The 14,867-nt window shown below is 40.0% G+C and overlaps 1 protein-coding gene across 2 annotated transcripts in view; it reads right to left on the minus strand.

The window, feature by feature from the left end:
- The window catches only part of ADAMTS12 (ADAM metallopeptidase with thrombospondin type 1 motif 12), a 349,097-nt gene that overhangs the window by 88,071 nt on the left and 246,159 nt on the right, over positions 1-14,867 (minus strand). Inside the window, exons 13-14 of one of the 2 annotated variants that reach the window (XM_012501615.2) lie at positions 10,805-10,938; positions 4,697-4,817 (exon numbers count right to left, since the gene is read on the minus strand). The exons of the other annotated variant lie outside the window; for it this stretch is intronic. Of the exons in view, the coding sequence (XP_012357069.2) occupies positions 4,697-4,817; positions 10,805-10,938 (255 nt within the window). The remainder of the gene's footprint in view (positions 1-4,696; positions 4,818-10,804; positions 10,939-14,867) is intronic. 2 annotated transcript variants of the gene reach the window in all.

Genomic DNA, 14,867 nt, shown 5'->3' on the forward strand with positions numbered 1-14,867 from the left:
CTTCTCCTGTTATCTTGACATTTTTAAAACCAAACTTCTTTCAAAAATTATCAAATCATACTTTGCAGGTATTAAATTATCCAGCTTTAGGTCCCTCTCCTTCCTTTTAAGTTGTCATATAATGACTTTGCTATGTATGTATGTATGTATGTATGTATGTATGTATGTATGTATGTATTTTTTGAGATGAAATCTCATTCTGTCACCAGGCTGGAGTGCAGTGGTGCGATCTGGGCTCACTGCAACCTCTGCCTCCTGGGTTCAAGCGATTCTCCTGCCTCAGCCTCCTGAGTAGCTGGGACTACTGGCGCACGCCACCACGCCCAACTAATTTTTGTACTTTCAGTAGAGACAGGGTTTCACCATGTTGGCCAGGATGGTCTCGATCTCTTGACCTCATGATCTGCCCTCCTTGGCCTCCCAACGTGTTGGGATTACAGGCGTGAGCCACTGCACCTGGCCAATGACTTTGCTTTATGTTGAATCATTTCAGAGTCTATAGGTATGGTGTGCCTTTCCTATAGCAATCCTGCACCAATATGAAAGCTACATGAAAGATAAAAAGTTTCACAAAAAGTGCAAGGTTTTTGTACCTGCTGGTATAGCGGTAGTGATGGCTTTACAAATTTCCTTTTCTACACTAGATTCATTTATCTTGAAGTAGCAGACAGCTATAGCTGCAGACCTCAGTCTATGGTACATATCAAGCAATTCAACTTTTTCCTGTAATATCATGACTTTTCTCTGCTTCTTGGGAGTATTTCCAGCATCACTAGTGGCACTTTGTATGAATCCCATGGTGTTATTCAAGGTTTATGGTATTGTGCTAAACACAATGAAAAATATTCAAGAATTGCAGGAGATCACTTTTTACTGTGATACACAATTAACTGAACAAATCTCCTTACATAGAAATGATAAGCATCACACAGTATTTTAAGCAGATATTTACAACACTTGAGCTCACCACAATAGCAACAGGAGGTGGCTATGAAATTATTATGGTAGTACAGTATTACTACAGTCACTTTTATGCAGTTATGATTTAATACTGCATCTTTGGTTTGTTTACATTTCTCTCAATTGCAAATGGTGCCGTGTATGGTCTGTAAGTGTTTGTGTTCATAAGTTTTAATAGATTTTAACTTTTTATAATAGATTTGTGTATATTTTATGGTAGTAAATGATAAAAAAGACTAATAGCTACATATATTTTATGCATTCGTGACATGCGTTTTTCTTAATTTTTCTGATATGTCTAGGCTACACAGTTCATCTGTGAGTTTTCTCAAATTGTCACAAAAATCTCCAAAACATTTTTCAATATATTTATTGAAAAACATCCTCATACTAAGTAGACTCATTTGGTTCGACCCCATGTTATTCAAGGGTCAACTGTATTAAGAATGATGAGTATATTTGTTTAGCAAATCAATTTTCTTGCATCTTCGCCAGTGTAAGCATTAGCTGCTTGCACCAGTATGAGGGGAAGAGGAGAAACATAATTTTGACCTCAAACAAGAAGTCTCTGGGTCCAAGAAACCACTTGGAGAAACTATTCCATCCCTATCCCAGTCTTGAGCACATTGAGCTGAACGAATACTCAGCATGCCTGTAATCCCAGCACTTTGGGAGGCCGAGATGGGTGGATCATAAGGTCAGGAGTTTGAGACCGGCCTGGCCAATATGGTGAAACTCCATTTCTACTAAAAAAATACAAAAATTAGCCAGTCGTGGTGTCATGCACCTGTAATCCCAGCTACCAGGGAGTCTGAGGCAGGAGAATTGCTTGAGCCCAGGAGGCAGAGATTGCAGTGAGCCTAGATCGTACCACTGCACTCCAGCCTGGGTGACAGAGCAAGACTCCATCTCAAAAAAAAAAAAAAAAAAAAAGAATATTCAGGATGTTTGAGGATGGGGCAAAAAATAGGCCCTCATTTCTGAGATTGTGGTAAGAGACATCATACATTATTGATGCTAACACACATCTTATCCAACTGTTTTTGTGGTCCACAAAAATGGACTTTACTCATTGTCATATTTGGTCTCCAGTCTTTGAAATTTCTAATAAAAATGTGCCCATAAAGAGGTTATACCATTAACCCTGGGCAATTTATCTACAGTGGTCAGCTTGTCTTTTTAAAGATTTATGCTGTCCATTTGAGACAATGCTCACTGCAGGCCAATATCTCATGACTGATGTGTGGAGGCTCCTGGGAAAGGCTGGTCCATGTCTGATCCCAGGCTTGAGAGCAGTGACACGTAGGTGTCTGGTTCAGATACAAACCAGTGTTTGATAGGCTCACAAACCACAGAGGAAGAAATATATAAAAATAACAGTACCTGGTAGATGTTTTGAGAAGTTAAAATGCATTGCCTTAGATTTAGACTCTTAGTCTCAGTTATCTCAAAAGAGGGTTGTGAGATAATTGGAATCTTGTAACACACTGTGAGCAACCATAACCCTCTTGTTAGAAGCTGGTGGAAAGGAATTGTAGGAAAGGGACGTGGAAGAAAGAGAATGGAAAACACAAAGGCACAGGGAGATGTCAAACGCTCAGTGGTTGACATGTGGCTAGATGTATTGAGATCTTGGAGGCAGGAAGGGGTAGGGGTAAGAGGGGAGCAGAAGACATTTATAATCCCTCTTTCTCATTCCCAAGAGACCAGGGCAGAGGAAAGAACCCAGAATTAGAGTTGGATTTCCTAAGAGATTACAAGGTTAAGTGGAAGAGACCTGGGGAAAACAACCCTGGTTTTCAACTGAGTTATCATAATATTAGAAGAACAGCACTTCAGAGGCCAAGATAGGAACTCATAAAGAAAATTAAATAAAACAGGTTAGCTGGTCACGGTGGTTCACGCCTGTAATCCCAGCACTTTGGGAAGCCAAGGTGGGTGGATCACGAGGTCAAGAGATCAAGACCATCCTGGCCAACATGGTGAAACTCCGTCTCTACTAAAAATACAAAAATTATCTGGGTGTGGTGGCGCACACCTGTAGTCCCAGCTACTCGGGAGGCTGAGGCAGGACAATTGCTTGAACCCAGCAGCAGAGGTTGCAGTGAGCTGAGATTGCAGCACTGCACTCCACCCTGGCAACAGGGTGAGACTCCGTCTCAAAAAAACAAAAACACAAACAAAAACAAAAAAACAGGTTAAATGCAGAAATATGATTTTAAGTGTAACTTTTTGTAAGTAAGTAAAGTCACATAAATAATGAAAAATATTTACAAAACACCTTTGTAAAGCTTGTAAAAACACTGGCTATCACAGGGTGCTTAATCATAAGCCTAAGACATACGGCTTATCATTCACATCCCAAATAAGTAATCCAGAGAGTATTTTTCATCCATAATAAAGCTATCAATCAAAGACATGAAATACAATCTTCCAATGGTAATTCTCATGGGCAGGACAAGCATTACATCTCACAATTTAACCTTAGTAATCCAATAGTCAAAGATGAAAAATAGGGATGGAAATTAAATTTAGACTGTTTGCTGTTATGATTACTAGGGAACAATAGGTCATGTAATTAACTGAAGGACACACTTGATCCTCTCAGGATCCTACTCAATAACTTCATCCTGGGTAGGAAGCATGTTTAGAAGAGGGATATTATTTTTCCAGAATCCAGGAAAACAGGGCTTTACCATCTCTCAAAGTGGCTATCACTTCCTGTCCTGGGCATCACCCCTGTGTAGCAGACACTGCCCCTCTCCCCTCAGGCCCTACTGCAATAGTGCATGGTGGATTCCCTACTCCCAGCATCTCTATGGAATCCAGAGAATTAACAGTCCGATCTCCCTAGAGTAACCTCAACCCATGACTGGTGGAAAGTGGTGTATATTATCTCAATTCCTTCACCCCTCAGGTGAGGGAAACTCAGAGGTGTAAGATCTGCCATGGCTCCCATATAATGGTTCACCCTTTCTTAGCTGCCTTCCTTGGGAACTGACTCTTCCTTGGGGTCCACCCTTGAAGGTGGACTCTTCATGTCCTGAGGACTATCCATAGCCCAAAGCTGCACAGAGAAGAAACTCCGCAAAAGGTGACTATGGGAAAAGAATAGTAAAGTGTGGGTAAGAAGGGGATGCTAGGTGGAGAAGCTGTCTGGAAAGTCATAAGGGACCAGGGGGTGGGACCCCCTCCCAGGGAGCAATTGGGAATAAATGAGATTTGATGCAACCCTGCCTTGCTTCTCTTTTGACTTTGAATTGAAGGTGCACCCCAATTCTTTTGCCTGTAAACCCATTGCTGGCTTCTGTCCTCACTACAGAATCTGTCCTTGTGTCTGCAGCCTTCTCAGCCAGCTTCTGATCTCTTCTCTCCCCTAGTTCTTGGTCTGTTCCAATGCCATTGGCTTTAATGCTGGATCCTCTTATGATGCTTGTTCCCAAAGGGGATCCTCTCCCAGAGATCACACTCTTACACCTGTTCCTGTGCACAGCCACAAGGCCATTTCAGATCTCTATCTCACTGTGATGCATCCTGTATATTGTCAGCAATCAACCCCTTTCCCACAACTGCCAAAGAACCCTTACTCCTTTGTGGTAAAGGCTATATACCATTTTGAATACTTTGAAAATCACAGACTGTTTAAAAAAATAAAAAAAACTAGGAATCAATCAACCATTTATCTTGCCCCCCACCTTTGATCCCCTGCCACTTCGATTATTTATTTTTGTATTACCAGATCCTTCCTTCTGCTTAAACATCTTTCTCACAGTCTGGCAGGAAGAGCCATCTCCCAGGCACACACCACAGCGATCCTCGGTGGCATTGGAATCAATCTCATAGTCACAGCCAACCATCTGTGGGGAAGAGAGGTGGAGGATGAATGCCCAGGCAGGGGACGCCACTCTTGCCTGGATCTATGACTTCTTTCCCCTTTGGTGCTTTATAAGACTGGGCAGGAGGTACCAGGTACAAGGACAAATGTTTGCTCCTGGTGGCAGCAAGAGGAATATGAAAGCATCCACCAATGGTAAAGGCACTATTTGCTCAGAGGGGAGGGAGGCACACCTTGAGTGAGGTCTCTAATTTCCTGAATCAGAGGCAGAACTGAACAAAATCTATGAAAATGTTCCAAAAATCTAACTATGAAAACGTCTTGGAGTTGAAGCTGGTAGAGCAGCAAGTCTCTTTCAGATGTGTTCTCATCCTGGAAAAGGAGAGCCACGAAGCTTGGGGTGTTCTGTGGGGGTGGATACCAAAGAATCATGACACTTAGATTGAAAGTCATGAACCATATCTGACCTTCACCTGGACTTTTCTGTGGCTTGCTTTCTTCCATGACCACAAGGGAAAGCTATACCATATTCCTTTAGTCATAAGTGTCTTTCTTGTTTGGGAAGAATTGTGTCCAGATAGTTTCATTTCCTTTTTGATCTTTAAAGATCATTTTCTTTCTAACTTGAAAGCCACCTCAAATCTACTCAAAGGAAGAATGGTTTGAATCTTTTTTTAGAGAGATGGGATCTTGCTATTTTGCTCAGGCCAGAGTGCAGTAGCTATTCACAGTCAACAGCCTTGAACTCCTGGCCTCCCACCTCAGCCTTCTGAGTAGCTGGGACTACAGGTACCACACCAGGCTTATTTTGAGTCTTTAAACACACCCTCTACCAGCTAAACAGAGAATGCATGCCCACTAACAGAAAATAGCTTCATTCTTTAGGTTAACTGTCTTTAATTTCCTTTAGGTCCAAAGACTGTGCTGCTTCACCTAATGGGGGGAAAAAGATTAAGTGCTAAGAGATTTAAAAAAAAACACCAAAATTTAATTATGCTAATAACAATGGAAAAAAAAGCAATGTGCGAAACAGGTGCCTTTAGTGACTATGAGTAAAATGTCCACCCTTCACAAGCAATATGTTTGCAATGAGCTTGAGCACCCTCTAATAAGCTGACATCTACAACCATATTCCCAGTGGCATTCATTCCTTCACTGATTTAGAATGAGCTAGGGAGAATGACTCTGAGGCATATTAATTTTAAAGTATTTTATTTAATCTCTACCAACAGGGAAATAGATATAAAAAATGTGAAGAATAAAGGAAAGAAAGTCAGAAAAGCAAATATCTGAAGCCCAAGCCTTTTTTCTTGAATGGGTAGTTTTATATTTCTTAAGTAATATTTGCCTGCATAACTGAGAGACAAGGGTTGGGGGAAGGAGACACACCCATGTCCCCAACATTCTGTCCCACAGCATATTAAATGGGTTCTTGCAGAGACTCACCCAATTTAGTTTTCCTGTGAGCTGCATGCAGTACAATAAAAACTGAATTAAGTATACAACAGAAGGTTGTATGAAGGTTTATGAAGACATAAACCAGTCCTCCTCGTTGCATATAAAACATAAGGGGCTCTCAGGGGAAAAGAAACAAACCTCACTCTTCTCCTTCATAACACACTCTGGCAACACAGAAAGCCCACAACAGTATGCTCTTTCTGCCTTCAGCAGAATCAGAGGTGGCTCCAATGCTGCTACCCAATGTGGAAAATGACTTCAGCATGGCCCTTTTCTGATGTGACTCTGAATATGCCAGGCAATCACCCCAATAGGTAGTGTGTCTGTGAAAAAAAATCACTTTCATTTCACATCTTATCATCAATTACAATGGTGGTGGGAATAGTGATGGTAGTGGTGGTAATGATGGTGAAGGTGGTGATATTAGTGATGATGATGTAGTGGTGGTGGTGATGGACAATAATGGTGGGGGGCACAATGGTGGTAGCAGTGGTGGTGGTGACAGTGATGGTGGTGCAGGGTAATGGTGGCAGTGGTGATGGTGGTGATGTGGTAGTAGTGGTGGTGATTTGATGGTGGTGGTGGTGATGGGTGTGATGGTAGTGGTGATGGTAGTGATTTGATGGTAATAATGGTGGTGGTGGTGATGCAGTAGTGGTGGTCATTTGATGGTGGTGGTGGTGATGTGGTAATGGTGTGGTGATTTAATGGTAGTGATGGTGGTGGTAGTGGTGATGTGATGGTGGTGGTGATTTGATGATGGTGTTGATGGTGATGTGGTAATGGTGGTGATTTGATGGTGGTAGTGGTAGTGGTGGTGATGTGGTAGTGGGGGTAGTGATTTGATGGTAATGGTGGTGGTGGTGGTGGTGGTGATGTGGTAGTGATGGTGATGATTTGATGATGGTGGTGGTGGTGATGTGGTAATGGTGGTGGTGATTTGATGGTGGTAGTGGTGGTGATGGTGATTTGATGGTGGTGATGGTAGTAGTGGTAATGTGGTAGTGTTAATGATGATTTGCTGATGGTGGTGGTGGTTATGTGGTAGTGGTAACAATGATTTGATGGTAATGGTGGTGGTGATGCGGTAGGGTGGTGGTGATTTGATGATAGTGGTGGTGGTGATGTAATGGTGGTGGTGATTCGATGGTGGTGGTGGTAGTGGTGGTGGTGATGTAGTGGTGATGGTTGGGTGATAATGGTGGTGGACATGGTGGTGGTGATGGCAGCAGTGGTGGTGTTGGTGGTGGTGATAGTGGGGTGATGGTGATGATGGTGGTGGTGGTAGTGGTGTTGTTATAGTGAGTAATTAACTGGAGAGGAGAGTTGAGAAGGACTCAAGAATGACTTACTGATTTCTGGCCTAGATATCAGTAAGCCTAAATGGTTTTAGCATCATTCCAAAAAGAAGTGCTATAGAAGAACAGGTTGGGGCAAGAATTAGGTATAATTTTAATTTAGAAATGTTAAGATTGAAGTAACTGTTGGGCTTTTGAGGGTCAGGAGATAGGACCTGGTATTCTGAACGTAGATCTGGCTCAGAGAAATTGATTTAGGGATGTTTAGTTTATCACTGAGATGGCCAAAATGGCCTTGGAGATGAAAGAAGGTCCAAAACAGTTTTTGAGAGAAATGAGTGAGGAAGCTAACTCGGGACAGTGGAAAGATTTTCAGGTAAGGGTAAAAGCTTAGGTGGATTGAAGACATTGACTTTGTAAGGACACAAATGCACAATGTTGAATTTTTATTTTAAGGAGTGCACAGTAGGCTAAGATCAAAAAAGGGGTGTGATGGGGTTGATCCAGAACCTTATCCAGAACTGGGGTAAGAGATTGGGGGAAGGCTAAGAGAAAGTTAGGGAGCAGCTGATGGATAGACCAGGGCATCTGGTCTATTTTAGAAGGAAATTCAGCCAATGTTATGCTGACTGTGTGAAGAGGGAGGAGTCCAGGAGCTGAAGTCAAGGAACTGGTTACCAGGAGAAAGAGGGGAGAGAGCTGGAAGGTTAGCAAGCTGGCCTCAGACAGTGGGTATGAGAGTGAGAGTTCAGAGCTGGAAGTGGGTGGAGGTGAGTAGGGCATTTGCTCATTTTAAAAAGCTTATTCTATGTCATCCTGGTAATTTAAAACAGAAGGTGTCCGAAAAGTCAAAGTTTAAATCTATATCTTTGATAAACAAGCTTACCAAAAAAAACTAGGGGGAAGGGCACAGATAGTTACCTCCCAGAACAAATTCAGTTCTGATCGGGGCTTGATAATTTCCTTGACAATATAATCTGCAACTCTAACATACCAAAATATTGGCAAATATTGTAAATTCAAAATAGACATGAATAGAAGCAACCAAATTTTCATATTCACAAAGAATGTAGATTAGACAAACACTGCATACATTGTTTTCCTGAAAGCATATATTTTTATGTCAATACATGCTCAATCCCCTGTGAAAAAACTAGTAAATGAATAAGGAGGGTAACAATAAGACTAACAAATAAGGAGCCTGGAACTACCTACAACCTGGATCCTTGAAGATAAAGTACTTAGGCTATTAAGCATATTTGATTTGACACCATTTTTTCAGCTTAAAAACTCAAATCAGTGTGGTATAGACAGAAAGTGGGCAATTATAGCTTCTAAAAGGTCTTAACTCGCTCCCACAAAGAGTAAGGCAGGCTGACAAAATCTGGCTTATTCTATTGGGTTCATTTGATTGGGCTCAAGAAAGGCATCCGACTTATAATGGTTCTCAATCCTGGCTACTTATTAGAATTGCCTGGAGAGCTTTTAGAAATTACTGATGTCTGGGCTCTATTTCAAACCTATTAATTCAGGATCTCTGGGATGTGGGATCTGGGCATTGATGTTTTAAAATCTCCCCAGGTGATTATTATGTGCAGCTAGGGCTGAGGACTTTAATCACTGAGGAGTAAATGTGATGCTGAAATTATCTTTTAGATCTAAATAACTGCATTGATAGAAATAGCATCTTTAGCCTGTGATGGAAAACAAGTGCCTTGAACAAAATAAATGAAAAAGCAACTGTATAGAGAAATACGAACCTTCTCAGAGTGCTGAATATTTAGGGGCAAGAGCTTGTCACAGGGAATAATTTTGTCCAGTGGAAAAAAATATTATAAATATTTTTAAAAAACAAATAAAATTTGTTGAGTTTACAAATCTGTTTTCTAAGAGTTTATTTTACACCAGGGCCTCTGTTAAGAGCTTAACATATATTACCTGTGAAAGTTGTCAGAATCAAAATGGAGTAACTAATGTTAAGAAAAAACCCTGATAAATATAGCCAGGGAAGGCTAGGAAGAATGAGTTCTCACCCTTGTATGCCTGATGATGAAAAAGGCTCTGCAAAAACCACAACCTTGCACAAAGGCTATTACAACCTTACACAAAGAATACTTTTGCAACGACATCTGCCCAGCAACTTCCTGAGCAACCTTGGATTGGTGTTACCCTTGTTATTGATCTCTGCAGGAAATAATAATTATTTAAAAACAATTTGGCAATTCTCTTCAACTTCTTTCCTTTAAAAATTTTTATTTTCTTTTAAAAACCCCTGTCTTCCTTTACCTTCCTAAATATGCACATAGTTAACTGTGGCATACATATTCCCATTGCAATGCACTATTCCCAAATAAGCTTCATTTTCTTTTAGAGAGTCTCTCTTTGTCTGTTATTTAGGTTAACAGGCCTTATTTACTCTTTTGACAACCCCAACTAGGCAGATACATAAAAATATCCCAGTTTTATGACAGAAAACTGAGTCTTAGAAAGATGTATAGGATCATACAACTAGTAAATGATGGTGTTGAGTTCATATTCTAAAACCCAAGTGCTAAACCATTATGATTTACTAACTGATTAAAACATCTTCCTTTAACCAATTAAAAACACTTTCTCTTTAAACTGAGATTTATGCCTGGGGGTTGGATCACAAGTCCTGCTCGTCAGTTCCTTGCAAAATAAAATGCAAGCAACAAGGAGGAATTCTTTAATGGTTACACACTTAAAAGCATCAACACATCAGGTCTAAATAATTTATATAGACTTGGTTAATGAAGTGAACATGGAAAAATTACATAGAAATCAGAAACCTGTTTTGTAACTACTGTCATGCCGTCTCTCTGAGAAGCTCATGTTGATAATCAATGGAGAATTAAATGTGAAAATGCATTATGAAAAGTACCATAGAAACTATTATTAATTTCAGTTTTTCTCAAGTTTAATGCCACTGAAATAATCTGAGCTGGGTTTTCCTGATAATTCCTCTTTTTCATGCTCAATGTCTAAAATAATATCATAGGGCATATCAACTAATCAAGAAATGAAGATGACTGCAGAAGGAAAAAACTATTCAATCCAAAACTGTGACTTTGATGAACACTGAGAAGTCTTATGTTTTCGTTTCATGAACCATATATAAAAAAACAGATGAGGTGTAAATGCCATGAAAGCACAAACTTAGAACATCTGACTTCCCAAATTAGTAAAAGTCATGATTTTATAAAGTTGTAGATTAAGGAAACATACCCAATACCTTACATATGCCATTAATACAGACATTTCTGCTGTTGCCACCTTCAAAGCAAGGGGTACCATCAATGACAGCATCCAGCATTTTCTCAGAAAACTGTCCGTCTATGGGTCGGCAGTAGAGCTCACAAGGATGTGCTGAAGGGAAAAAAGAAGGCAAATCCTTGCAAATTAGCTTTTAGCTCAGCATCCTCCCCCAGGATTCCTCCATACTTAGGACCCCCAAGTGTCATTTACTCTGGCAATCCCATCTTTTTACCTGCTTGAGACACCTGCTGAAATATGCCTCAAGACACATTTCACACATCCAGGTGCTGAATCCAAGGATTATTTTTCCTTTTTCAAAACAAGTTTCATAATGAATTAAATTAAAAGATTGCTTTAAAATACTCTATTCTTTGCTGTAAACGATGACTCCTTTCTATTCAACATTGAATTGTGCTTATAAAAATAAGGCACTGAGCATCTGGGGTTAGCTTAGAAAATAAGTTATTGCAACCAGCCATGAAGGACTCCAGGCAAGCAGGATGCCTGCTTGTTTCTTGCAGCAAAGTAAGTAGATCTCCAGGGGACAGGCATCCCCTGCCATAGGGCCAGCTCATTACTACCACAACCTCCATCACCACCAGCATAATCCTGCCCCACCAAATGTCCTCCTCCAGTCTAAGAGGTGCTTAGATTGACAACCATGTAGAAACATTTTTTTTTGTTGAAGCTGAAGCCAACCTGCTTATCATAGTGATTCATCCCATCATCTTGGGTCCTACACTGAATCCATTCTAAGGTTCAGTTTTCTACTCCATTGTGAATGAAGATAGGGTGATCTAGAGCACAGGAACATTAACTTAATAAAATACATACCCATATTTATGTATACAGAATAACCAGAAAGATAACATTTAAATCACAGATTGCCTTAAAAATTTTAATAGTGAATACATGTATATGATAAGAAGAATGCAAATAATAATTTTCTTATGAATGTAATGAATGCTTTTCTTTAAGTGAAAAACACAATAATGTCTTCTTTGGCAGGGATTTTGGGGTCTCTTCTGGATGTGTTTATTATGGGCAGGGCTGTTAGTTGCTTCATTGTGTGATCAGCTGAGGACTCAATGGTACCAGCCATAAGGCTATTCGTCATGGGCCCTTCTCACTGGGCTTGGCACCAAATGCCAAGTCTGAGTGCACAGTGATGGCTGTGTCTGCTTGAGGTTGCAGTGATTCATGTGGCCAGGAAATGAAAGTGCAAATTTCACACAAAGGTAACCATGAGCAAAAGCTCCAAATGCTGAAATGCTGAACAAACTTAAGACTGAGGTCAAAAACATCTGTTTAAAGCTTAAAAGAGATAAGTGAACTAGCTCAGAAGCAGAAAGTTAGATAACACATGTTCTCACTTTTAATTGAGAGCTAAACATTGGATATACATAGACATAAAGATGGAGATAGACTCTGGGGACTCCAAAAGTAAGGAGGGTGGAAGGAGGGTGAGGGTTGAAAAATTACCTATTGGGTACAGTGTTCAATATTTGGGTGCTAGGTACACTAGAACCCCAATCCCTACCATTATGCATGTAATAAATACCCAGGTAACAAATAAGCACATGTGCTCCCTGAATCCAAAAACAAATGAACAAACAAACAAAAAAGCTTAAAAGAGAAAGATAAAAGCAAATATGTAAATAAAGAAAACCAACTGATTTCATGCAAGGTGCAGTGGATAAGCTGTCTGACAAGATAGAGTCAAAACGAGTTGAATAGATCATTGGATAAAGAGCCAGGGGAAAAGTGTCAAGACTGGGACAAAGCGTGACTTGGGATTATTGTGTAGCTCCATTTCTGGTAGCACGATTAGCTGTGTTACTGCGCAAACTGGAATAGAAGTACTAAAGGGAGCAACCTGGGAACAATTCTATTCTCCAAAGGATGAGAATGTCAATCCAGGTGCTGAATCCAAGGATTATTTTATTAAGACTTTGGTTTAAACTTTCGAATTGGATTTGGGATTTTGTATTTGGAATACATAAAGCAAAAAGAGAAAGCAGCTCTGAATAATTCTGGAGCTTTTCTAAGGAATCATCTGTTTCAAGGCTGCTGGAAAGAGTTGGGACCACAGCATGTTCATTGCGGCAATGGAATGTTTATTCAGAGAGAAACGGACAGATTCACTAAGTCGCATTTACATAATGGACTGCTACGCAGTCACTAAAAGGAATGAGGTAAACCATGATGCCATGATCTACTCAGTGAATCAAGCTGCAGAACTGGCAAATTATGGTTCTATTTGTGTGCAAGTGAAAACCTGCTGTTAGCATGGTTATCTTGGAGAAATACATTCAATGCAGTGAGATAATAGGAATTCATTTTTGTTTCATTCTATTATGTGCACTTGCATTTTTATAAGACACATATATTCCTTTTAAAAATAGTAAGTCTTGGCCCTCAAACAGGAAAACTGGAAAAGTCTTCCTTCCCCAGTGATATTCATGACACATCTCCATAAAGAGAGGCCCTAATTTCAAAACTTCCCTCCACCCTGTTTCCACAACACAGGACTAGTACATTCTTCAAGGCTAGACAGGTTAAATGAAGTACACTGCCTACAAGAAACACACATGTGTGTTGACTGCAAGTATAGTGGTTTATGGAGTCTTAGAAATTATCTAGGAAATAACATTTGTAATAACAACAATGACAGCATACAGATTCTCTGTTGCAACTCTCCCAGAGCTCCCACCACCATGACCTATAGATGTGCCTCAGGCCAGGGAGAACCCTATGTTTGAAAGCAGTTATCCTAAATGGAAGGTTCAGTGCTATTCAAGGCTTTTATAAGGCTGAGCCTGAAGTCCTCCTTCTCTGTCCCCTCCTTCTCTGGCCTTTGTCTTTCATGGTGCTCTGGAAGAGCTCTGGTTATGTCATTAAGTTGTCCTGTGACACAGGATCTGCAGGAGGAGGCAAGGGTGGTAATGGATGGTCTTAATTCTTGAGAGTCATCACTGGTATGAGAGATTCTCTGTGCCAGACATCAACCTTGTCGAGTCCATCATCTCTATAGAGTTGAGTACTTTCCTTGTCTCACATTTATTCCCCTGCCTTGACACATCCTTTTGTAGGGTCATGTGATTTTTTTCCCTCTAGCTTTCAAGTCCATTTATAATTCACCTAAGCAAAAGCTCTAAAACTAATTTACTAGTGAACTCTCACCCTCACACTGTCTGATTAATCCTCTCAAACGGAGCTTAGGAAAAGAGATGAACTTACCGAATCAAAGTTTGCATTTTCAATTTTGCAGAAACAGGGTGGCTCAACATGTTTGGATAATGATCTTAATAATGATAGAAATGAAAGCTCTAACTTGCTAAAAAGAATGAAAATATTTCTTAGGTAAGGAAAAGTTTTGATGCATTTCATGTTTTGCAAATAGACTGGAATGTGAGTTTCATCATTTTAAAGAATCCAGTTTCTAAAATCCATTCACAGGCAGGGCTTCATGGGCATAAGTCCTGTGCTTTTACCTAGGACCTCACACTTGGTTGAATGCTGTTGTCTCTGTCTTGCAATTCTTAATCATTTTACCTTTGAACTTGTGTTCGGTAAGGGAAGGCCAAAACGGGAAGGCGGTGTGCACATGAAGAGAAGGGATCTGTGGTGTGCACCCCTGCCATTCCTCAACAGATCCCAAGAAATACTAAACCCCAAAGCAAAAGGCATAACTTAAAATGTTTTATTGATGCAAGAAGTTATATTTAACTTAAAAAGAAAGCTCAGCTTAAGGACTAAAATCAAATCAGCTTGGAGGAAAAAGCATAAATGAAAACTTGTCACTCTGTATCACAGCCCAAAATCAGTCAAATAATTACCAAGAGTCTGAAAACTTTGGCTAGTCTAAAATGGTATTCTTGTACTTTCTAATACGATAATCTTATTGTAATCCCCACAATACATAGAAATATGTATTAGTGAAATATAAGAAGGCATTAAAATGAATATATTCTATAGTAACCACAGAAAGGTATAAAAACAAAAGTAGAAATAATTTTTTAAAATGAATTAAACCCTTG

The sequence above is a fragment of the Nomascus leucogenys genome, chromosome 6 (genome assembly GCF_006542625.1).
Source record: "Nomascus leucogenys isolate Asia chromosome 6, Asia_NLE_v1, whole genome shotgun sequence".
Classification (NCBI taxonomy): domain Eukaryota; kingdom Metazoa; phylum Chordata; class Mammalia; order Primates; family Hylobatidae; genus Nomascus; species Nomascus leucogenys.